The sequence below is a fragment of the Muntiacus reevesi genome, chromosome 13 (genome assembly GCF_963930625.1).
Source record: "Muntiacus reevesi chromosome 13, mMunRee1.1, whole genome shotgun sequence".
In the NCBI taxonomy this organism is placed as follows: domain Eukaryota; kingdom Metazoa; phylum Chordata; class Mammalia; order Artiodactyla; family Cervidae; genus Muntiacus; species Muntiacus reevesi.
Genome location: NC_089261.1, coordinates 64,166,566 through 64,191,650, shown reverse-complemented (window position 1 = coordinate 64,191,650; position 25,085 = coordinate 64,166,566). Strand labels below are relative to the sequence as shown.

Here is a 25,085-nt window from a genome sequence, read left to right as displayed (position 1 = left end):
CCTTTGGAAATTGATGATGGTTTATCAAGCGCCCAGGTACTCGTGCGCACACGGGGCGGATGAGAGTCTGTGATCACCCACGGCTCTCTACTCTCACACAGCACCAGGCATGGACTGTTTATTAGCAATACACGCTCAGAAAGAAGCCAGCGAAACAGCCCTGGGTGCTCTCCAGGCCTAGCCAGAGGAAGCAGGTTGGTCCCAGAGGGGCAGACTGGGGAGAGACAAGAGACGAAGTGGTGGTCAGAGAAGAGTGGGGTGGAAAAGCAAGAACTGACAGGCAGCCAGTCCAGCAGTCTCTAGGCACGCCCACACTGCTGCCCAGCCCCAGAGGGGCGAGCCTTGGGGCAGGACCCCGGCTTCAGGTTCTCGTGCACCTTGGCCCAGATCAGATCTGCAGGCTTGAATTTGGCAGGGTTCTCCACCAGCTCTATTTGTATTGTGGTAACAACTGTTCAGTAAAACGCCTAACGTTAGCAAGTGAAAACATCAATAATTAGAGCATCCTATGTCTCCCCCACCCCAGCACCCCCAGCCCACACATCTTTTCATGAAAACCGTTATTACTGTAGTGCTGACAATATGACTTGGCCCAAAATGAAGAGCTCTGAATAGAAGCTTGTGAGATGGCTCCATTTTGTAACCTGGCTTCCAAAACCAGGCCTGGGAGGATGTTTTTAGGAGGGAGGTTTGCTGTTGGCTTTTTCTTTGGGGGGACCGAGGGGGGTTGTATGTTGCAGCAAGCAGAGATACCGCTCACATTTTCTCATGCACATTCGCATTTAGACTCTGCCTGTCTGATCAGCAAGTCCCGCCCGTGTCCGGGTGCCTGGTCCCCACACCACGGGGGCTCTGTCTATCACCCTCTGGGCTCGGGCACGTGTGGACTCGAGCTGGCTTTATCATTTGCCTGTTCTGAGGTCTGGGTGAGTCTCTTGGTCTTTCTGGGTCTTTATTCTTTTTCTGATATGTTGGAATAGTACATATTCCTTCTGTACAGGGTTGCTGTTAGGTTGAAATAAAATGGTGATTGTGAAAAACCTTAACCAGAAAGCTCTACATAGATAAAAACATACTAAATGCACTAAAGAACCTCATAAATATTCTAATGAAAAATAGAAATGTATTGCAAGAGCAAGCACAGTTCTCAAAACTTTCACTGAAGCAGAGTGGGGAAAAGGAGCTGTTTATTGAATTCCTGCCCTAGAGCGGCTGTGATTGTAGCAGACTGTCCAGTCTGCATGGTGGACGGTAACTCTCTCTCCCTCTGAGATGGGGAACGGTGGCTCCCAGGCCTGCAGCCGTGCAGACACAGTGCAGGAGGGCGAGGGCCTGTCTGACTCCACATCTTGACATGTTTTTTCCTTAGCTCTAGCTGTCAGCTTTATTCCAGCCACTCACCCACCCAAAGTTCTGAAAGCTGTCTCCTTCCTTTGGGGCTGGAACATTTGCTAGCTCTTCCTTGGTCTTTTGCTCCTGAAAGCTGGACAGGGTGGGATCCAAAAGGAGCTCTGGGGCCCCGGGGGCAGCAGGTGAAGGGGAAGTGTGCCCAGCCCCTGCTTCTGGGGCTCAGCCGGGCCTGGACCCGAAGCAGGAGGCAGGCACAGGCACTTCCCAGCCCTGGAGGAGGTGGCTGCAGCCCTGTCGGTTCCAAATGTACATTCTCTCTCTGTCACGGTGTTTCCCAGCCTCACGGAGGTGGTTTGGAGAGCTGCTTCTCAAATCCTCCTCCAGGAGTCCGTGCCTCTGTGTGTTCTGAGTGGCTTCTTGTTCTGCTAGCAGTGGGATGAGACTGAGGAATAACCTCTCCTGAGCTTTGCTGGGACCCTCCCTGTTAACTTTGATGTCTTGTCAGGTGTCAGGGGAAAGGACCCCAGACGAGGCAGTTATTAAGTGCCCACCGCCACCACAGCTTCCTTTATTTTATTTTTTTTTAAATCAACCTTCTCCAATTTGGGCTTCCCTGGTGGCTCAGATGGTAAAGAATCCGCCTGCGGTGCGGGAGACCTGGGTTCAATCCCTGGATTGGTAAGACCCCCAGGAAGAGGGAACAGCTGCCCACTGCAGTACTCTTGCCCAGAGAATCCCATGGACAGAGGAGCCTGGCGGGCTCCAGGCCATGGGGTCGCAGAGTCGGACACGACTGAGCGACTTTCACTCACTTCCCCAGTTGCAGACACACTGAGTTGGCTTGTGAGCTGAGCTGCCCACAGGAAGAGCCAGAGCTCATGCCTGTCGACAGGTGAGATCGCAGGCCCAGGGAGGGTGTCCATGGGGAGGCATGTTTGTTCAGACGGTGGGTGTTCTGTCCCCGCAGGTCCTCAACAGGCGGTGCGTGGAGGCGGCCGTGATGACCGGCCTGGCCCTGGACTGTCACATCAACAGGAAGTCCTTGTTTGACCGGAAGCACTACTTCTATGCAGACCTCCCTGTGAGTACGCTCTGCCTGTCTGTCCATCCCCCTACCCAGAGCCAGGACTTGGCTGTCGGGGGGTGCTGCATGCATCCTCAGCCAGAGCTCAGTCCAGCCCTGCGGGGGGCCCTGCCTGGCTGATGAAGCCAGTGCCCCCCGACCTGGACCAGGTTGTACACCGGGTCCTGATGGCTGGTTCCGACCAGGAGCCTCATGCTTCTGGGGCTCGCTCGTAATTGACCACAGAGGGGAGGCAGCCTGCGTTCTCAGGCTGAGCCCAGCTATGGGGGTTGGTGCTAATTGCCAGTTGGGACAGAAGCCACCTCCGTGCAGCGGTCAATGCGTCCTGTGGCTCGGAGGACAGGGAGCGCATCCCTCTGTCAGGTTGGGTTTCCCAGTAATGGGACCATCTCCTCTGCAGACACGCCTGCCATCCCCAGGGACCGCGTAAGTGGGCAGAAGTAAGCAGAAACATGAACCAGAAGCCTGGATGGATGACAGTAATGGGCCAAGCAGTAAGCCTAACATTAACCTGCCTTTTCCTTAAAGTTAGAAAGTTTCTCTCTTCATGAGAAAAGCCAGTATGAACTGGAGCCAATTTTTCATAGTATTGAACTGAACCAAAACTGTAATGTTGAGTGGGTTTCCCAAATGATGTTTGATTTGCCCTGAGCCTCTGATGTGAGTGTGGCCCTGCTCGAGGTTTAGGCAGCCAGCAGTGTTGCTGTTGTTTCACATTATTCTCCCGGAACTGAAGATGGGGGTGAGCTGCTTTCAGCAGGTGCAGACAGGAGTGGAATTAAATAAAAAGTACAACAGGAACCTGAATTCTCTAGTTGCTACTATTTTTCCCCTCTGACTGCCAGCTTTTTAGCAAATTCCACTGCTTGGTAGGAAAGAAAGAATTAAACGGCATTTATTCATCTTTTAAGAGCGATAACGAGTTTGGTTAAGGTGGGAGATGTAGCAGTAAGCACCTAAAATATGAGATGCTTTATTCTTCTGGCTTTCTGATCTTTCTGGCCCAGGTAGCTCACATAATCTGGAGTTAGTGTTGCCAAATATTACATGGGACATGCTTATACTAAAAAAGTGTTCATTTTTATCTACACAGTTCATTCATATTATTACAGTTTCACTGAGCATCTGTATTTCAGTTGACAGCCATACCCAGAGTTTAATTTTTACAGATTAAGACTTCCTGTCTCAGCACAGAAAACAAGGTGGCCTAATGCAGTGGTCCTCCAAGTGTGTTCCCCAGGCCACTAGCATCAGCGTCTCCTAGGAACGTGTCAGAAATAGAGATTGTCAGGCACCACCCCAGACCTGCAGAGTCAGAAACACTTCAGGTGGGGCCAAAAGATCTGTGTTTTGACCACCCTGCCAGGTGATTCCGATACAGCTTAAGCTTGAACAGGGTGGCCAGGAAGCCAGGAGCACAGACTCTGGAGCCAGGTCCCCCGAGTTCAGACCCTGGTGTTGATGCTTACTGGCTCTGCGGCTTTGGCCCCGGGTCCTTAGTCTCTGCACGCCCTGTGCCTGGTTCCTGGGGCTGTCCTGAGAACTGAACGGTGTGAAGTGCCGGGAGCGGGGTCCGGGGACGCTGCATCAGTGTCCTCCTCTGCCCTTCCCCGTGTCTAGCCTGCCCTCTCTTTAGTGTACGTGCGTCTGAAAGGAATCCTTCCTCCCCGCTCAGAAGGGGCGAGGGGGCGCTGGCAACATCCGTCAGTGTTTCCCTACTCCGTGCTTCCCATCGCTGGAGCGTGAGTGTCCCTGCATCTTCCAGCTCGAGGAACCAGGGAGGTCGGGTCAGGGAGGGCATCTGGCATGATTGGTTAGCTTAGAGAGCAGGAACAAACCCAGCCTCACGGCGCTGGCAGCTGCTGTCAGCTGCGCTGAGACGCGATGCCAGGGTGCTTAGCCAGCACTCCCAGTTAGAGGGTCTGTCAGGAGCCCAGTAAGGAGACGCAGGACTGAGCTAATGAGCTAAGTGGGAACAACATGTTCTTTTCTCAGAGGCTGCAGAGAGATGATTGTTAGTCCCCAGAATGGTTCTCGGCAGGGAAGAGCGAGGATCCGTGTGGTTTACTGCTTCATCACTGGGGCTGTGGGGACAGGGGACTCAGAGAAGTCGGAAGAGGCCAGGCTAGATTATGGCCGTAGACTAATTTTTCGTCTCGTTTTCCTTTTTTGTTGTTGTGTTGTGTTTTTAAGTAAGCTTGTAGTTTTAGGACATTAAATGGAGTGATCAACTGGTTCCAGCTTTGACTTACAGACTAGTAACTCTGGCCCCCATTTGCGTGCAGGCGGGCTACCAGATTACCCAGCAGAGGCTCCCGATCGCTGTGAACGGGAGCTTGGCTTACAGCGTCTGTGTGGGGAGGAAGCCAAGTCAGATGGTCACCAGGACCGTGAGGGTGAAGCAGATCCAGCTGGAGCAGGACAGCGGCAAAAGCCTGCACGACGACCTGCGGTCCCAGACGCTCATTGACCTGAACAGGGCAGGTAGGCTTGGGGACGCTCCATCTTCCTTCCTGCCACCGCCCTTCCCCTCCAGGGTTTTCTCAAACCAGGTGAGGAAACATGCCCCGGAGGTTGACAGATGGGTCAGAACATCAGCATTGGTGTTGGCAGAGGTAATTAGGAAGCCGGGTGGGGACTGTGGTTTCTGTGGACTGGCTTCTAACCCATGCCTAAAATGAGGTCGACGTCACTACCTACTCATGGACCCAGCAGCTTCTTGTAGGAAGCAGACATTAAAAGAAAAGAACCGAAGTTAAAAATTCAAAAGTGAGGGTAAAGAGAAGTGAGTCAGAGCCCATCAGTGATGTGTGCATGCTCAGTCACTCAGTGTCCCACTCTGCAGCCCCACGGATTGTGGCCTGCCAGGCTTCTTTCTCTGTCCATGGAGTTCCCCAGGCAAGAGTCCTGGAGTGGGTAGCCATGCCCTCCTCCAGGGGATTTTCCTGACCCAGGGATCAAACCTGTGTCTCTTGCGTCTCCTGCATTGCCAGCAGATTCTTTACCACTGAACCACTCGGGAAGCCCCGTCAGTGGCCAGGGTTTTCCTAAAACTGAAGCCTGATGTGTCTGGGGACCGAAACCAGAGCGATCCAGTCAGGCTGACTCTGTCTGTGTCTGGTAGGGATCGGCCTCCTGGAAGTGGTCCTGGAGCCTGACATGTCCTGTGGAGAAGAGGCGGCCACAGCTGTCAGGGAGCTGCAGCTGATTCTTCAGGCCTTGGGGACCAGCCAGGCGAACATGGCAGGTAAAAGCCCCAGAAGAAGCTCCCTCCTCTTCCCCTTCTCCCTCTCTGCCCCTGCGCGCGCGTCTCACTGGAGTGTAGTCCTCGCCGTCAGCTGTAGTGGCATTGTTTGTGTCCTTTCTCAGCCTTTTCTGCCTCAGGGTGTTTCCCCCCTGAGACTTTCCCGTGGACTCTCCTCTGAGCCCCTGACCAGAAATAACACACCAATAGCAGCCCTGCAGGCATCTGAGCCCCGGAGCGGGAGAGCCGCTTAGGACTAGAGGCGCCCTCCTGCTTCTCGCCCAGGGCGCTGCGGGAATGAATAAAACAGTGTGTCTGAGCAGCGCCGTCATCCGCAGATCCGCAGAGGAGACTGCGTGCTCGTCCGGGGAGTTCTTAGTGCGTGAGTTCTGTGTGGACACTGCTTAATTGCTAGTTAATGCTTTTCCTTTGGGTCTTTCTCTTTTCTGCCTTTTAGACAAAGTTTTCATCCAGGTAAAACTGAAGCCAAATTGTATCACCCACAAACCAAGGCTATGATTTCACAAAACTTTAACTTTGAGGTAAAGTTAAGTACATTTATAATTTAAATTATATTTCTTAGATGCAATAGAAATGTAATAGGGAGTTAAACAGAAGAAACAGTGTGCAAATTTGGGATCAAGGAAACTATACACTTTTAAGTGTTTGCCAGTTGGATATAAAGATCACAAGTTTTGGTCAGTTTTTTATTGCCCCTTCTTATCACTGCTCTGCCCATCCTTATATCCCCATGCTTGTCTCGTCTGTGGTTTTCCCCTATTTTCTATTCCCAGGGTCTTTGAAAAAACTGCCACTCACAGAGCACTCCCTGACAGTGGAGAGAAAGGTGCAAGTTCTTCATCTGCAGTGGGTTAATCCATTACTCTGTTCATTGGTGTGTTAGTCTCGATTTTCCAGAGAAACAATAAATAGAATGTGTGTGTGAGAGAGAGAGAAATATAGAGAGATTCACTATAAGGAATTAGCTCATGTGATTGTGGAGGCTGAGATGTCATAAGATTTGCAGTCAGCAAGCAGCAGGAGAGCCAATAGTATTATGGTTCCAGCCTGAGAATGAAGGCCTGAGAATCAGGAGAACCAAGGGCGTAGGTTCCAATTTGAGCCAGAGTCCAAGGCAAGACTGGTATCCCAGCTCTCAGGCAATCAAGCAGAGACAGCAGATTTCCCCTGGTGCTGGAAACTCAGCCTCTGTGCACCAGTGCTAAATCAAGTCTCAGAGACAGAGTTTTGGTTGAAATACAAAAGAATAGCTTGATTTTTTTGCCAGGCAAATAGGTGAAGCCGAGTAACTCAGATTGAGACTTGTACCCACAACGTGGCCATAACCGTGACTGGGACTTGAACCCACGCAGCCAGGGACTCAAACTCTGGCAAAAACCCACAGTGTTCCAGCTAACATCACACACCTTGTATTAGGACTTAATAAAGGTTAGCTGTTCTTTGTCGCTCAATCATGTCCCACTCTTTGTGACCCCATAGACTGTAGCCTGCCAGGCTCCTCTGTCCATGGGGATTCTCTAGGCAAGAATACTAGAGTGGGTTGCTGTGCCCTCCTCCAGGGGATCTTCCCAACCCAGGGTTTGAACCCAGGTCTCCCACATTGCAGGTGGGTTCTTTACTGTCTGAGCCACCAGGAAAGCCCAATGAAGATTAAGGTTTAGGTTCCTGATGTCTCATGGCAGAAAAAGTTCAGTGAGAGACAAAGTGATAGGTGAGAAGTGGATTTATTTAGAGAGAAACACACTCCACAGACAGGCTGTGGACCATCTCATGAGGTGAGAGGGGCCGCGAAATACGGTGTAGTTAGCTTTTATGAGCTGGGTAATTTAATAGGCTAATGACTGGGAGGATTATTCCTGCTGTTTTGGGGAAGGGATGGAGATGTCCAGGAATTGGTGCACCGCTCACTTTTTGGTCTTTGATGATCAGCTGGAACTGTCCTGGCACCTGTGGTTGTGTAATGTAGCTTGCTCATGTGTTACAGTGAGCGTACACTGAGGCTCAGGGTCTAGTGAAAGGCAACCTGTCTACCGTCTTGGACCTATTTCGTTCTGATCAGTTTATGTGGACTTCTCAGGCTGTGTCATTCTGTCAAGGGTTGTACCCCCTTGTTTCAGGGGGATCCGTGCCTCCAGCACTGTGTGTACCAGCCTGGGAGGATGTGGTGAAGACTTTCACAGCAGTGATTGGAGGGGGGGGTGTTGCTGGCAGGGAGCTGGGTGTGCCCAGGCTCCTTTAATCTGGCCTCAGGTGATCTCCTGATGAGCTTCTGTGGTTCTCAAGGTTATCAGTATAATCACATGGACCACAGCCTTGTCTGACTCAATGAAACTATGAGCCATGCGCTGTAGGGCCACCCAAGACAGGTCATGGTGAAGAATTCTGACAAAATGTGGTCCGCTGGAGAAGGGAATGGCAAACCACTTCAGTATTCTTACCTTGAGAACCCCATGAAGCATATGAAAAGGCAAAAAGATAGGACACTGAAAGATGAACTCCCCAGGTCAGTATATGCCCAATATGCTACTGGAGATCAATGGAGAAATAACTCCAGAAAGAATGAAGAGGCAGAACCAAAGCAAAAACAAGACCCAGCTGTGGATGTGACTGGTGATGAAAGTAAAGCCCAAAGCTGTAAACAGCAACACTGCATAGGAACCTGGAATGTTAGGTCCATGAATCAGGCCAAATTGGAAGTGGTCAAACAGGAGATGGCAAGAGTGAACATTGACATTCTAGGAATCAGCGAACTAAGATGGACTGGAATGGGTGAATTTAACTCAGATGACCATTATATTTACTACCGTAGGCAAGAATTCCTTAAAAGAAATTGGAGTAGCCCTCATAGTCAACAAAAGAGTCCAAAATGCAGTACTTGGATGCAGTCTGAAAAATGACAGAATGATCTCTGTTCGTCTCCAAGGAAAACTATTCAATATCACGGTAACCCAAGTCTATGTCCTGACCAGTAACACTGAAGAAGCTGAAGTTGAACAGTACTATGAAGACTACAAGACCTTCTAGAGTTAACACCCCCAAATGATGTCCTTTTCATTATAGGGGACTGGGATGCAAAAGTAGGAAGTCAGGAAGCACCTGGAGTAACAGGCAGATTTGGTCTTGGAGTATGGAATGAACAGGGCAAAGGCTAATAGAGTTCTGCCAAGAGAACTCACTGGTCATAGCAAATACCCTCTTCCAACAACACAGGAGAAGACGCTACACATGGACATCACCAGGTGGTCAACACCAAAATCAGATTGATTATATTCTTTGTAGCCAAAGATGGAGAAGGTCTATACAGTGGGAAAAAACAAGATGGGGAGCTGACTGTGACTCAAATCATGAACTCCTTATTGCCAAATTCAGACTGAAATTGAAGAAAGTAGGGAAAACCACTAGACCATTCAGGTATGACCTAAATCAAATCCCTTATGATTATACAGTGGAAGTGAAAATAAATTTAAGGGAGTAGATCTGATCGACAGACTGCCTAATGAACTATGGATGGAGGTTTGTGACATTGTATAGGAGACAGGGATCAAGACTACCCCCAAGAAAAAGAAATGCAAAAAAGCAAAATGGCTGTATGAGGAGACCTTACAAATAGCTGTAAAAAGAAGAGAATCCAAAAGCAAAGGAGAAAAGGAAAGATATACCCATTTGAATGCAGAGTTCCAAAGAATAGCAAGGAAAGATAAGAAAGCCTTCCTCAGTGATCAGTGCAAAGAAATAGAGGATAACAGTAGAATGGAAAAAACTAGAGATCTCTTCAAGAAAATTAGAGATACCAAGCAAACATTTCATGCAAAGATGGGCACAGCAAAGGACAGAAATCATAGGGACCTAACAGAAGCAGACGATATTAAGAAGAGGTGGCAAGAATACACAGAAGAACTGTACAAAAATGTTCATGACCCAGATAATCATGATGGTGTGATCACTAACCTAGAACCAGACATCCTGGGATGTGAAGTCAAATGGTCCTTAGGAAACATCACTACGAACAAAGCTAGTGGAGGTGATGGAATTCCAGTTGAGCTATTTAAAGTCCTAAAAGATGATGCTGTGCAAGTGCTGCACTCAATATGCCAGCAAATTTGGAAAATTCAGCAGTGGCCACAGGACTGGAAAGGTTAGTTTTCATTCCAATCCCTAAGAAAGGTAATGCCAAAGAATGCTCAAACTACCCACAATTGCATTCATCTCACATGCTAATAAAGTAATGCTCAAAATTCTCCAAGCCAGGCTTCAGCAATTCATGAACCGTGAACTTCCAGATGTTTAAGCTGGTTTTAGAAAAGGCAGAGGAACCAGAGATAAAATTGCCAACATCCACTGGATCATTGACAAAGCAAGAAAAAAAAATCATCTATTTCTGCTTTATTGACTATGCCAAAGCCTTTGACTGTGTGGATCACGATAAACTGGAAAATTCTTAAAGAGATGGGAATACCAGCCCTCCTGACCTGCCTCTTGAGAAATCTGTGTGCAGGTCAGGAAGCAACAGTTAGAACTGGACATGGAACAACAGACTGGTTCCAAATAGGAAAAGGAGTACGTCAAGGCTGTGTATTGTCACCATGCTTATTTAACTTATATGCAGAGTATATCATGAAAAACCGTGGGCTGGATGAAGCACAAGCTGGAATCAAGATTGCCGGGAGAAATATCTAACCTCAGATATGCAGATGACACCACCCTTATGGCAGAAAGTGAAAAGAAACTGAAAAGCCTCTTGATGAAAGTGAAAGAGGAGAGTGAAAACGTTGGCTTAAAGCTCAACAGTCAGAGAACTAAGATCATGGCATCTGGTCCCATCACTTCATGGCAAATAGATGGGGAAACAGTGGCAAACTTTATTTTTTTTGTGCTCCAAAATCACTGCAGATGGTGACTGCAGCCATGAAATAAAAAGACACTCCATGGAAGAAAAGTTATGACCAACCTAGACAACATATTAAAAAGCAGAGACATTACTTTGCCAACAAAGGTCCATGTAGTCAAGGATAAGGTTTTTCCAGCGGTCATGTATGGATGTTGAGAGTTGGACTATAAAGAAGGCTGAGCACCAAAGAATTGATGCTTTTGAACTGTGGTGTTGGAGAAGACTCTTGAGAGCCCCTTGGACTGCAAGGAGATCAGTCCTGGGTGTTCATTGAAAGGACTGATGCTGAAACTGAAACTTCAATACTTTGGCCATCTCATGTGAAGAGTTGACTCATTGGAAAAGACCCTGATGCTGGGAGGGATTGGGGGCAGGAGGAGAAGGGGACGACAGAGGATGAGATGGCTGGATGGCATCACCGCCTCGATGGGCATGAGTTTGCATAAGCTCCGGGAGCTGGTGATGGACAGGGAGGCCTGGCGTGCTGCGATTCATGGGGTCTCAAAGAATCGGACACGACTGAACTGAAAGAGCTGGTTTTGTGAGTCTCTTGGTGGTAGCCCGGATCCTGCCCCCAGGCCGCACTGTTGTTTATTGGCTGCCCCTCCCTTGTCTCTGCATCCCCTCCCTTCCCTGATTAGCAACTGTTTGATTCTGCCCTTTGGAGCTCAGGGAGGGTTATGGAGGCTGGAGTCGGTTCCCTACAGACAAGAAATGGGGGACACAGAAAGGCTTCCGTGTCCAGGAGCCCCATAGCATCCGAGTTGGTTCCACCCCCACTGGGCCTTTTGTTCTTGCTTTCCATGGATTGAGTGAGACCCACCCATCGTGGACAGGTTGTCTGCTTTACTCACTATCAGTTCAAATGTTAATCTCCTTGAGAAACAACGGAATGACACATCCAAAATAACATTTAACCAAATATCAGGGCTCCCCTTGGCTCAGTCATGTTGACACGCAAAATTAACCATCTCAAGTGGTCACAAGGGCTGCTATTAAAGTACCACTGATGCAGATGATTCATCTGCCTTTTAGATTATAATACCATTTATTGACCATTTTTTCACACATTTATTTGCATGTTACAGAGGGACTTCAGAAGCTGTAATGTCATCTTTGTCACATAGGACATCTTATGGGCAACAAATTGTAACATCAAAGCCATGGTCTGGGTTGAATCTGGAGACGGAACTTGCTGATTTGCTATCTTCTTTAAGCTACAGGCTGGACAAACACAGCCATGGGAGTTTGCGCGTTGTAAAGGTTAGCTGCCTGCAAGTTTGTGTATAGAGAAGAGGCTCCGTGTCAGAATAAGAGACCTCTCCACGTGTCAGAGTAACAGACCTCTCCATTCTAGATTTGTAACTCCTGCTGCCTTTTTACACATAGAATAGAAATGATATGTGGGCAGTCTGAATCGTTATCCATTTTTGCACTGTTGCTGTTAAAAAATTCTTTTTATTTTTCCATTCTTTTTCAAAATAACTGTGGTTCCTACCAAACCTGTGGAATAATAAACAGACCACCTGTTAGCTGAGAAATAGTCCCATCAGGTCCCTGCCAAGAGATAAACCATAGCCGCAAGAACTCATCAGGCGGTGACGGCAGAGAGGGTTTATTAAATGTCACTCGTCACGATGCTTTTTGTTGCTTTTAAATACGACTCCAGCAGCGTTGCCCCCGGCACAGCGGCAGCGTGTGTGAGGGTGTCCTGAGTGCTGTGGGGAGCGCAGGTCCGCCTGGAGTCTGCAGGGGTCCCGCTGTTGGTGCCCTCGGCGCTCTGTCAGCCCAGCCGCCTTGCCCATCTGTACGTCCCCCCACTGCCGGCCACTGTGTCGCCGGTGGAGACTGAGGTCTGGGAACCGAGGCCCACCCCCAGAGCACCAGTGGACCCCCACCTGCTTCTGCAGTGAAGCTTCAATTGCTCCGGGCTGTGATTCAGTGAGTTCCTGATAGGTTTGCTAATGAGCGTGGACTAGCTCAGCCTGGGTTCCAGAAGTCATTTCCTTCTCAGTTTGCCACTGTTGAGATCCTCGGAGCAGTCTGCTGTGGGGAACACGAAGTCGATGCACTAACTGTTTCGAAGGCCACACTGCCTGAAGGTTTGAACATGCTTATCAGGTCAGAAAGCATTCTTTAAAGCCAGTTTTTCTTCTCATTGAAATCCTGTGCCTCTTCCCGGAGACTCACTGCTGTGCCTGTTGGGCGTGAGGAGTGGAGGCTCGCAGGGTGGTGGTCTGGCCAGGGCACTCAGGAAGTGACTGAGCTGGGATCTGAGCCCCTCATGCTTAAGCGCTGCGTCCCCCTGCTTCCTGCTGCCAGCCGCGACAGGGCGGCCGCTGCTGCAGAAGACAGCCAGGAGACCCGGGGTAGCAGAGTAGGTGCTTCGGACACCACGGTCCCAGACCTGGGGTGGCATCCTGTCCTGTGGCTTCTAGCTGTAGAAACGGTGACGTGTTTGACTTCTCTCAGCCTCCCTTTCTACACTTGTCAAACCAGTTGCTGAATAATTGTATACCGAAAGAGAAAGGAAGAAACCCAAGAGGAGAGGAGTCATCCGTGTATCAGATAAGAGTTGTGCAGCAGAGTGGGGTGAGCGAGCCAGCAGCAGCCTTGTAGGAGAAAGCCTGGGACTCCGTTTGGGGACTGTCGAGTGTGAATCGCCTGAAGGACATCTAACTGGCTTTATCATTAAAGCTGTATTGTAGGGAATGAATGTGATAATACACACAAAACATATCACAAGTCCTGACAAATAGCCTGTGCTCATTAAATGTTATGTGCTTATTAATACTAATAAGCAGTATTACGTTTACAGAAGTACTGCTCATTGTAGATAAATAAGCTTTATGAAATATGTTCTGTTAAGTTGGGTCACACTATTTTATCTTATTTTTTGTCAAACGCTGTTATCTACGTTCTGGAGAGTAAACCAGAAATGAATGACCAGAATGAGACAGCTTAACAGACCTTCACTAAATCCTCAGGCTGCTGCTGTTGACTGAAACCATTTTCTGCCCTGGTGTTATATTTCTCCTGTGTGGATGTGTTTGGGGGGAAAAATAGCACATAACTACACCATATCACTGTGCTCAGTGGTAGGGTTTTTCATTTTGCTGTTACACATGTCTACTTCTAGAGGGTGGAAATTGAGCTTGATAATGTCCTCCTGAAGGCCCTCCCCTGGTGTTGCAGAATGCATTGAAGCAAACCTGACTGGTGAGGCTTTGTGGACTTGAGGCAATTTAACTTAATTTGTTTAAAAGGTATTTCGTCTTCACTGGGTAAAATACCTTTTGTGAATGTTGGGTACTGTATTTGAGTCCAGGCAAGGGAACTCTCTTTCAACACTGCAGGATACTAAATGAGTCCCCTCAGACATCTATAGAGTGTGATCTTCCCTGGGAGAGACTGAAACATGTGCTTTTGTTCCTTTTCCAAATTAAAAGTCTAAATTGTGAGAGATGGTTTTATTTTAAAAGCAAGTGAGGTCCTATTCAAGGTTCTCAGAGCTCAGAAAAAGTTCTCTCCCAAATATTGAAATTGGGCTGGGCAGAGCTCAGCATACTTGGCAAGTTTTCCTTTGAACTGAATGGGCCTTTCAGATGATTCAGTAGATTATCCTGTTCAGACAGAACTTTAGAACCTGTCAGGAACCTACTGCGAGACCACTCTGCTTACTGATGGCTCAGGCAAGTACCCGAGTATGAATTCGTAGAAGAGTTACCTTGTGCCAGAGCCAGCTCTGGGTTCTGAGTAGAGCAGTGAGGAAGAGAGTATGTATGCATGAGACAGACACACACCTTAACAAATAAAGCGAAATGGTTTTATAGTTACAGTGGTAAGTGGGGCTTCCCAGGTGGTGCAGTGCTGAAGAATCCACCTGCCGGTACAGGAGACATAAGAGATGAGGATTCAATCCCTGGGTCGGGAAGATCCCCTGGAAGAGGAGGGCATGGCAGCCCACTTCAGTCTTCTTGTCTGATAAGTCCTATGGACAGAGGAGCTTGGCGGTCTACAGTCCATAGGGTCGCAAAGAGTTGGACACGACCAAAGCGACTTAGCTCATAGCACGTAGTGAGAAGTGCTTTAAGGAAATACAGAAGGTACGGTGATAAAGGGTACCATTGGAAGGCGAGGACCTCAGGAGAATGCTCCAAGGTTCCAGCCAGCATCAGCTAGAGGGTGAGCATCCAGCTAAGAGCCCAGGCCAAGTCCTGGAGGTGAGGGCAAGAATATGCCTGGAGGTATTAACACCAGGGGGCAGAAGACCACGGTGGGGAGAGTGCCAGGAGCAGGGGGCTGTGCCTCAGGTAGGACTGAAAAGGTCAGAGGGCTGAACCACAATGATAAGACAATGGTGAGTTTGGATGTCATTCCAAGCACAGTGGGAGGTCACAGAAGGGTTTTAAGCCAGTGACTAAGAAAGTCAGATCAATGTTTTCGGAGACCACTGTGGCTGCTCTGTGGACCGTGGGTTTCAGCAGGGCACGAGGGGAAGCAGAGCCCGGGTAAGAAGACTTCCCAGCTGTTCAGTGGAGGGTGGTGCTGGTGTGGGCAGAGCTGGTGTTCATGAGGATGGAGAGGTCAAGACAGGTGGCTTCGAGGTGGCTTTTAGAAACAACAGGGTTTGTTAACAGGCTGATAGAGAAGGCAGGAAGAGGCAGGAAGAAGTCATGCTGGAGGTACGAGGTGGTGGTGCCGATTGCTGACACCGGGAGGCTGAGGACAGAGATTCCTGTGCGGATGGGCAGATCCTTCAGCTGGGGAAACTGACGCGCCCCGACTGCCCCCGCGGGAGCTGAAGGAGACCTCAGAGGTCAGAGTGGGGGTCAGGGCTGCAGTGAGAAGTCTAGGGCCTGTCAGAGCAGTGCTGGTGCTTAAAGCCACACTCCGTTACAGAGAGCGCAGGGACGGGACAGACGCGGAAGCGGGAGTTCAGGTGCCCAGAGGAGACCTCGGGAGCGGTGGTGCCAGCTGCTGAGGGCGGGCTGGCAGCTTTCGTGTTGCCGGTGGAGCTGATGAGGAGAGGCACGGCACGTCCCGTGTTCGTGTGTCCGTGGGATGCCACGGCCAGGGCGTGCTGGTGACTGTGGCAAAGTGTTTTCGGGGAGGAGGGGGCAGCAGCCAGGCTGACACAGGTCCAGGAGTGACTCAAGGGTGAGACCATGGGGATGGTGTGTCAGCGAACAAACAGTAATTGTTTGGGAGGATTTGCTGAAAAGGAAAGCAGAGAGAGAATAGCCGGATGATGGAGAGAGAATTGAGTTCAAGGGAGCAGGTCTTCAGGTTCTGTTTTTAGTGAGGAATACTGTTGCACACGTACACACACAGGGGCCATGAGGCAGAGTGTTACCGCCTGGTGTGGAGAGAGGAGAGGACTGAAGGAAGGGTGTCCTTGGAGGGAAAGAGGCGTGGGGGTTTTACACCTGGGCCCCCTCTCAAAGGCCTTCCGGCTGGCCTTAAAGATAAGATGAATTCCGAAGAGGCCGCGGTCCTGCTCGTGTGTTCTGATAACTCAGGAGCACCAGTGGAGGTGGGGAGGAAAAAGCCCCACTCGTGTGGGACCTCGAAGGCTGAGCCGAGGTTGAAGGAGGGACAGTACCAGTGATGACCAGGGCGCGTGGGCACCAGCGGCAGGGAGTGAGCGGCCGTGCCCGTGCTCACGCCGGGGTGGAGGCGGCTGGACGAGGCGGGGTTGCCGCTCCAATGTCAGGGTGGGACGGCTGTCGGGTGTTTGTGGGCGGAGTTGATGGGGTCTAGTCAGAAGACGAAACAGGGTCCCCACAGAGTCTGATGGTATCTGGCGTCACTGGGGATTCTTGAGGTTCCAGGAAGCACACATTGTCCAAAGGGGTTAAGAGGTTTTGTAGAAATGGGAGAAGTAATAGAGACACAGTTATTTCTGAGCTAAAAGGCAGCTTTTCCCTGCCTGTCAGCATGGTGGGCCTTGGGGAGCGGCAGAGTGGGGATGGTAGACCCGTTTCAAGGGTCTCTTTCTCTAGGCGTGGAATTTATTCATACTATTTTATTATTTTAATATGCTTTTACTGTGAAACCTTAGAAAAGAAATTTCTTTCCTTAGCTCATCAGCACATTCAGGTTTGACAGATCCTGTTTAAGTTTAAAGACTTGCCTAAGAAAATGAAAATCCAGCGTTTTGTCGTCCCTTTTTGTTCTGTTTTAAATATTGTAAATAAAACTAGAGAATAGAGAATTCTAGCTTTACTTTACAGGGTGTGAAATGTGATGGTTTCCTATCTTTGTCTCTTCCTCTTGGAATTTTGCTTCCCTTTCCTCCTCAAGAGCCTCTCAGTCATCTCACAAACCACCTATTTCCTTAGAGGTGACTGCTTCCTAAGTGGGCAGGGATGGGCGGGTGGGGTTCAGGGTCAGAGAAGGTTCTCCCAGAATGAGGGCTGCTGCCTCCTTCCCCCACACCTCCCCACAGCACTGTCTGCTGTGGCAAACCCCTACAGCCATCAGGAAGGACTCGAGTCCTGTTTGCAGAAGAAAGAAATTATTACAGTACCTGGAGGAAGGAGGAGGAGAAAAAGCCCACGTTTCTAGCTTGTGCCCTTGAGCTGTAAATTCTCAAGGACTCTCTTATAAATCTCCTGGAATCGCTGTTGGAAATCCGCATTCCCTCAGAGAGCAGTGTAGGGCCATCACATAACAATTTCTGAGGCCTTCCCCCCAACCCAGCTCTGACGCTTTGAAAAAACCTTCAGAATAAAACTGCAGAGTAAACCTCCATTTTAACAGTGTTGTTTTTCTTATTTGGCACGAAAGAAATCAGGTTTTCCCAGCCAGTATATCCAGAATTTCTTCTGTCTTCTGCCTGTGTACAAGTGCACAGAAATATCCCTACACGCGTATGCACACACCCCTCAGATGCCTTAGGACTGTCATTCTTGTAAGTGGGCAGAAGGACCAGCTGTGAACCTCAGGACCAACCTTACCTTCTTTGAGGGTGTGTGTGCGTGTGTGCGCGCTTGTGCCCGCTGAGTTGTGTACGACTCTTGCGACACTATGGACTGTAGCCCGCCAGGCTCCTCTGTCTGCGGGGTTCTCCAGGCAGGAATACTGGAGTGGGTTGCCATTTCCTATCCCAGGGGATCTTCCCGACCCAGGGACTGAACCCACGTCTCGTCTCCTGCACTGCAGGCAGATTCTTTACCACTGACACCGTGGACATCAGCTAGGGTTAGACACTGCTTGCACTCTCTTGCCTTAAAAAGACCACGTTCCCTCAGAGAATTTCTAAAGAGTTGTCTTTTTTTCTCTCCTTCCAGAGGGCCAGTTAAGAGTGGATGCCAATATATCTGTGCATCGCCCTGGGGAGCCTTTGGGCGTTCGAACTGAAGTGAAGAATCTCAACAGTGCCCGATTTTTGGCCAAAGCTATAGGTGAATGTCAGCTGTTACTCCTCATATACTTCTTTGTAGCAGTTACCTGTAGCTATGTAATAAGCATCCTCCCCCCCCCAACTTAATGACTTACATGATAACATCTCCGCTTCATAGTTTTGTGGGTTGGGTGGTTTTCTGCTGGTCCTGCCTCGGCTCTTTCATTTGACTCTGGGGACCCAGCACTCTGCTGAGAAAAGGAGTCCAAGAGGACCTAACACGCTGCGGCCTTGGTGCCAGACATTCGCTGGGTTTCTTTACCCTTGTGGGCTTTCTGCATTCACTTGCTTAGCCCAGGCTTTCTTATTTGGCAGAGGTGGCATCCTAGGAGGATGAAGGCAGATGCCTCAAGTCCTCTTGAGTCTTTAGTTCTCGAACTTGCACATTTCTTCCAGCACATTCTATTCAAAACAGGTTCAAGGGGAGGGGGAGGAAATAAACTTTACCTCTATGGGAGGATTTGCAAAATTCTGTAACTGTTTTTCCATGTACCACGACCAGTCTGAACTGTATAAAGTCATATTTGTTTGTTGTAGATTAGCCACAATTTGACCTAATTGGTCAGTTTGTTTTTCTGCTTTTAACTGTTTTAACTAATAGATGGCTTGAAAGTGAATGTGTTAGTCGCTCAGTCGTGTCTGACTCTTTGCTAACCTGTGGACTATAGCCCACCAGATCCTGTATCCATAGAATTTTCTAGGCAAGCATACTGGAGTGGGTTGTGATTCCGTTCTCCAGGGGATCTTCCCAACCCAGGGATTGAACCTGGTCTCTTGCATTACACACAGATTCTTTACAGTCTGCCCCACCAGAGAATACATTGCCTAGGCCTGTGTAATCAAGTAGTGGTCACTCAGTCGCGCTGTGGATCTTTCAGTGTGGACAGATGTATACTAGTAATTAAAATAGAACTGAGCAAGCTCAACAGCTGGAGTGGTCCATAGACGACGATGACTGTGAATGTGAGGGGATGACATCTCAGAAGAATGAAAGTACTCTTTAAAACCAGAGGTATCTAAGAGGAAGAGACAGAAGGGAGGAGGTAGAGGTGGAGGTTAAGGCACATTCTTCACAGTGCACAGAGCAGAAGATGGGTGAAGATGGCTCCCAGCCCAGAGGTTTAGTATCATCCTGCATGTTAGAAGGAACACAGATTTTCTAGTCTTGTATAAAACTTTATTATCCTGAACCTGAAATAATCAACCAGCCTTAATGAAGACACTGTGAGCCTATACATTTTCAGGAAAAAAGCATTAACATGGTCAACAGCCTCCGATACACAGCTATATCATTAACCTCGGGTATGAAGATGACACCACCCTTATGTCAGAAAGTGAAGAGGAACTAAAGAGCCTCTTGAAGAAAGTGAAAGAGAAGAGTGAAAAAGCTGGCCTAAAATTCAGCATTCAAAAAATGAAAATCCTGGCATCCGGTCCCATCACTTCATGGCAAATAGATGGGGAAACAATGGAAACAGTGAGAGACTATTTTCTTAGGCTCCAAAGTCACTGCAGATGGTGACTGCAGCCATGAAATTAAAAGACGCTTGCTCCTTGGAAGTAAAGCTGTGACCGACCTAGACAGCATATTTAAAAAGCAGAGACATTACTTTGCTGACAAAGGTCCATCTAGTCAAAGCTATGCCTTCTCCAGTGGTCATGCATGGATGAGTGAGTTGGACTGTAAAAAAAAGCTGAGTGCCGAAGAATTGATGCTTTTGAACTGTGGTGTTCAAGGGACACACTCAAGGACTCTTGAGAGTCCCTTGGACTGCAGGGAGATCAAATCAGTCCATCCTAAAGGAAATCAAGCCTGAATATTCATTGGAAGGACTGATGCTGAAGCTGTAACTCCAGTACTTTGGCCACCTGATGTGAAGAGCTGACTCACTTGAAAAGACCCTGATGCTGGGAAAGATTGAGGGCAGGAAGAGAAGGGGACGACAGAGGATGAGATGGCTGGATGGCATCACCAACTTGAAGGACATGAGTTTGGGTAAACTCTGGGAGTTGGTGATGGGGCAGGGAAGCCTGGCGTGCTGCAGTCCATGGGGTCGCAAAGAGTCGGACGCGACTGAGTGACTGAACTAAACCGATGGTCAAGGGGATGACATACAGAATGTATTGGGGAAACTTCCCACATAAAGACAAGCTAACGAGGGTGGACTCTTCTGCTTGTGAAAGGAGACACCGTCCATGTATCTGAGGCTGGGAAAGGTCTGGGAAAGGTCTGGGTCAGGAGAAACCCTTCCAGCTCAGGTTGGTGAAGGCGAAGCTTGGAACGAACAGAAGAAAATTCCACTTCGCCGTGTAGGTGAGTGTCCCGGAGCTCATTATTCTAAGAGGTGGTGATTGGAACTTAAAAAAACAAGCAACAAGATTTTAGGTAGATTCATCCCAGTTGAGTTGTGAAGGCTTTGGCTGCCCCTAGCCTTCTGTTGTTCTATGAAGTCCCTGTGGAGCAGCAGTCTGAGACAGAACTCTACCTCTGGTCGGACTGGGACGGGAAGAACCCAAGCTTTCCTGTTACAGACTTAAGTCTCCAAGCCTATAATTTTTCCACCTCAATTTTCTCCATACATCAGGCCTTTTAGCCATCCTCTTGGTGTTTGTTGCTTTTTGTCAGCTCAGATAAGAGTCAGGATTTGGGTGAGGGCAAGGGCAGTATGTTGCAGTGGGGAGTTAAGAAGGAAGGAAAGGCCGAAGCTCTTTTCATAAAGAAGCTTGGCAGCTGAGGCTGTGTTCTGCTTACCTCTTCTGCCTTGTTCGGTGGTGAGGGAGCATGGCATAGAGCACTGGCTCTTCATCATTTGGGGCCATAGATCCTTTTGAAAATACAGTGAACATTCTGGATCATTTCTCCAAAATCCGTGCCTAGGCACACACCCACATTTATAAATAATCCCAGGAAGTACCAGAATCCCTTGAAGCCTGCCGATGGATCCTGGGATAAACACTCTTTGATAAGCAAGGGTCCTAGATTCGAAGTCACTTGTCCTCAATGTTGGTCCTGGCCCTTCTGCCAAGTCGTGTACTTGTGTTCTGTACTGGGTCACTTAATTGCTCTAAACCTGATTTGCTCAAAAAGTGAGAGAGCAGAGCTTCCTAGAAGACCCTTCCCAGCTTTATTATTCTATGATGGCAGCAAGAAGAGAAAATACAGCATCTATGGAAAGAATAATAAACAACTCCCTTGATTATTTTTTGACCTAAAGATTGAAAGAGTTCCAATTATTGCTTAACTGGATAAAGGAATCAAATATGATACTAAACTATTTTTCTTTTTAGACTATGAAATTCAGAGGCAAATCAATGAACTCGAGAATGGAGGTGAAATTCTGAATGAAACTCGCTCGTTTGATTACAAGCTTGGGTGAGTTTGCATGACAGTATCTTAAATACAGTTTGGTGGGGCTCCGCAGACCAGCCGTGTCGCCGTGAAGAAGATACCTAGCTTCTCTGTGGTCCAGTTTCCTCATTAGGAAATACCATACCCCCAGGGATGTGATACACCCTCCAGGGCTGGTGACAGATTTCACTTGAGTGAACCAGACTTGCCGAGTCTTAGGTCCTGGCCCGCCCCTGGATTCCAGCTTACCACCTTTGTGCCAAGAATTTTGACTTCCTTAAATTCTGTCAGACCTGCCAGTTTCAGCTTAGAAGAAGAAGAAAGCTCGAAACTGGCTGTAGAGGGGTGTTTATCTGCTCAGATATCTGAGTCTTAACTTTCTGATTCTTTGTTCCCTGGTGGCTCAGACGGTAAAGCTTCTGTCTGCAATGCAGGAGACCTGGATCAGGAATATCCCCTGGAGTAGGGGATGTGGCAACCCACTCCAGTATTCTTTGCTAGAGAATCCATGGACAGAGGAGCCTGGCGGGCTACAGCTTACGGGGTTGCAAAGAGTCGGGTATGACTGAGCAACTAACACTTTGACTTCTTCATACACTTAACAGAAGACTAGGGGAAAGATTTCAAAAGCCTGGAGTTTGAGCTGGTTAAATGTTAGAAACATTGAAGCAATTTCTTTCTTTTTTTTTTTTTTTTTAATTATCATGCTATGCATTTGTCTTTCTTTAATATCATTTCTGCAGCGTATTCAGGAAAGTGCCTCCCACAGAAGCAGAGGAGCTTGAGTCCCTTGGCTCCCCTGTTGGTAGCGAAGCCCTGCCTGCATCCACATCAGCCTTTGCTGCAGTGCTTTTTTAAATGTTTTCTTGTTTAACTGTCACAGGTGCACCGTGCCGATGAGAGACAAAGAAGGAAAACAAGACTACAGGTGGTTACTCCTCTCGTCAAAAGCCGTTCTCGGTTTGGCTCGTACTTCAGGCCCGCTTTCAGGCCAGCACAGGGATCCTGGGTGGCTTTTAGGGACCGCTTTCTGTTGTCATCGTTGCACGGTGGAAGATCCAGGGTTCCTGGTTTATGTGGGTACTGAGAGGAAGAGTATTTTGATCTGGGAGCCTTGGAGTACCTTATTTGACAGGATTCAACGGCTGGAAAACACTTAGGCACTCACGTCTGTGTCAGAGCTGTTATCACTGGGCTGAGAGGATGGCCGTGAGTGTGGACCCAGGCTGTCCCCATGCTTCCTTTCAGTGGCAGATTCAGTAACACAAGGACTGTAAGAAGGTAGAAAAAAGAGCTGTGTATGTTAATGGCAGTTCCCGTCACATCTCAGGTAATACTGTTTAGCAAGTTAGACGTACATGAGACCCAGAAATAAAGCAAGTGAGAAGAATGGCTCTGGGGACTTCCCTGCTGGTGCCCAGTGGTTAAGACCTCACCTTCCTATGCAGGGAGGCGGAGACATCGAAACAGTGACCCCCTGATCAGGGAGCTAAGATCCCATATGCCTCAACTGCCGAAAAAACACAAAGCAGAAGCAATATTTTAACAGTTTCAGTAAAGATTTTTAGAATGTTCCACATTAAAAAAAAAAGAATAGCTTAAGAGAAATTGAGCCTCTTGTTTCTTCCCCTGTTTATCAGACTGCGAAAGTTAAAAGTTTAAGTAACAAAGTGGTAGAGGTTGGCACTCTCCTTTGTGAAGTGCAGGAAGATACGCGAGTAGCCATTGCTGTCGATGAGGAGCAAATAGAGCATCGTGATTTGGGAAGGAAGCAGCTCGTAAACCCTAAGAGTGCATGTCCCCTCACGGACGCCTCTCGTGTGTCTGTCGGAGTCACCCTTGTTCTCGTTGCTGTGGTCTCTCCAGGTTGTCTGTTTTTGCCGAGAAACTTCTGTGTTCCGCGTGGCCCCTGCTCTGTTCGTGCTGTGTTCTCCCGAGCGTGGCGTTGGCCTTTAGCTGAGTCAGTGGCTTCAGGTCGCTCCCCCGGGCCAGTAGATGAGGTTTGGGAAGCCTCCCTTTGCATTCCTCTTGCCTTCAGAAGTCAGGCTGATTCATGGCGCAGATTTGGCATTGAGGTGATGGGTTGCTTGCATTTCTGATCTATTACCTTGGAGCCCCCGTTCATTCTGCGTAACCCTGCTTCTGCATAAGCCCTCTGACAAGTGTGGGCAGAGGGAAGAACGTTAGATGCTGGAATAAACAAGAGGGAAGGACGCCTTAGTCTGACAGGAGCAGATGCAGTGATGTGGCGTCCGCGTTTTTTTAATGGACTTCTTTATTGCAGTCTTAGTTTTACAGCAGAATTGAGCGGAAGTTAGAGTTCCCATGTACTTCTTAGTGTATGCTGCATACCCCCCTCCCACACACACACACTCACACACAGGCTTACTCTTATAACATCTTGCATTAGTGTGTAATGTGGTAAATATGTTAAAACTGATGAACCAGTATTGATACCTTTGTAGTAACTGAAGCCCATAGTTCACCTTAGGGTTCAGCCTTATGTCGTCTGTTCTGTGGGTTTAACGACATACAATGACATGTGTGCACCATTACGTGTCACACAGAATGGTTTCACTGCCCTGAAACCCCGCTGTGCTCCCCGATTTATCCCTCCCTCTCTCCTACCTTCTACATTTTATTGGGTTGGGCCAAAAGTTCTTTTGGGTTTTTCCATCAGATATTATAGAAAAACTTGAACAAACTTTTTGGCAAACCCGATATTTATCAAAGTCCATTTATTTATTCCAATTCTCAAGAAAGAAAGTTTCCTTTACCAAAAACTGCTAAAAATACTGAAAATTTTAAAGTGGGGGAAGTCACCTTTCTTCCTAAACAGTAAGTTGCTCTTGTTTGGTCCAGTTTTCTCCAGTCTGTGTCTTGTGAGTATGCACTTTATCCATCGTTATAAACGGCAGGGCGGCATCCCCCGTGCCTTTCTCACGCAGTGCTCATTTGTAAGCCCAGAGAGTGCTGGATTTGGTTGTTCTGACCTTACATGTATACAGGGACTAGTTCCTGGAAAAGTAGGAGACTTGGTGTGGGACTTCAAAAAATATTTGTAACACAGCATCTATAGACAGACTTTCACATTGACTGTAGTTTTGTCCCTTCCAACTCAACCCAGTACGGAGAGTCAGGCCGCCTCCTCTCTGCCCCCAGGTTCATGCCAGAGCCCAACCTGCCCCCGCTGCTGCTCTACGACTCCGGCTCACTCCCCTCCGGCGCAGACCCGCAGCAGGTGATCAACGTGGACCAGCTGCGGGCGCGGCTCCCCGAGCTGCCCCGCGTAACCCGCGAGAGGCTCGTGCGAGAGTACGGGATGCTGCCGGAGCACAGCTGCGCCCTGCTGGTGAGTCCTCCCGCGGGGCGAGTTGGGGCCAGCTGGGGGCTCCGGGCGGAGTGGGGCGGCTGCAGTGCACCCTGAAACCAGGCGTGCGCGCCTTCCTCACCAGCCGCCATGGTGGATGCTCCTCCCAAGACCCACGAGGCAGGCTCTCCTGTCAGCCATTTCTGGTGTGTAGACTTGAAGAGCTGCTCACGGCAGCCGTGGAGGCTTCCTGAAGATAGTCTGGATGTTACGGATGGCTGTTCTCTTGTCTGTCTGCAGGACAGCAGGAAATCAATGCACAGGCTTTCTGGATGTCTGGCAGTGTTGAATCATGACAGGGTCTGGCAGGAAGTTGGGTTCTCACAAAGCAGACAGTTGTTTTTACCGACTATAGAAGAAATGTTTATTCC

General features: G+C 48.7%; 1 protein-coding gene across 4 annotated transcripts in view; it reads left to right on the top strand.

Annotated features, from left to right (window-relative positions):
* The window catches only part of GATB (glutamyl-tRNA amidotransferase subunit B), a 91,138-nt gene that overhangs the window by 32,795 nt on the left and 33,258 nt on the right, over nt 1–25,085 (top strand). For 3 of the 4 annotated variants that reach the window (XM_065904701.1, XM_065904702.1, XM_065904704.1), the window contains exons 3-9: nt 2,318–2,431; nt 4,720–4,918; nt 5,559–5,681; nt 17,883–17,996; nt 21,284–21,368; nt 22,228–22,272; nt 24,507–24,696. In XM_065904701.1, coding sequence (XP_065760773.1) covers nt 2,318–2,431; nt 4,720–4,918; nt 5,559–5,681; nt 17,883–17,996; nt 21,284–21,368; nt 22,228–22,272; nt 24,507–24,696 — 870 coding nt within the window. The remainder of the gene's footprint in view (nt 1–2,317; nt 2,432–4,719; nt 4,919–5,558; nt 5,682–17,882; nt 17,997–21,283; nt 21,369–22,227; nt 22,273–24,506; nt 24,697–25,085) is intronic. The other variant, XM_065904703.1, reaches the window with a different exon arrangement.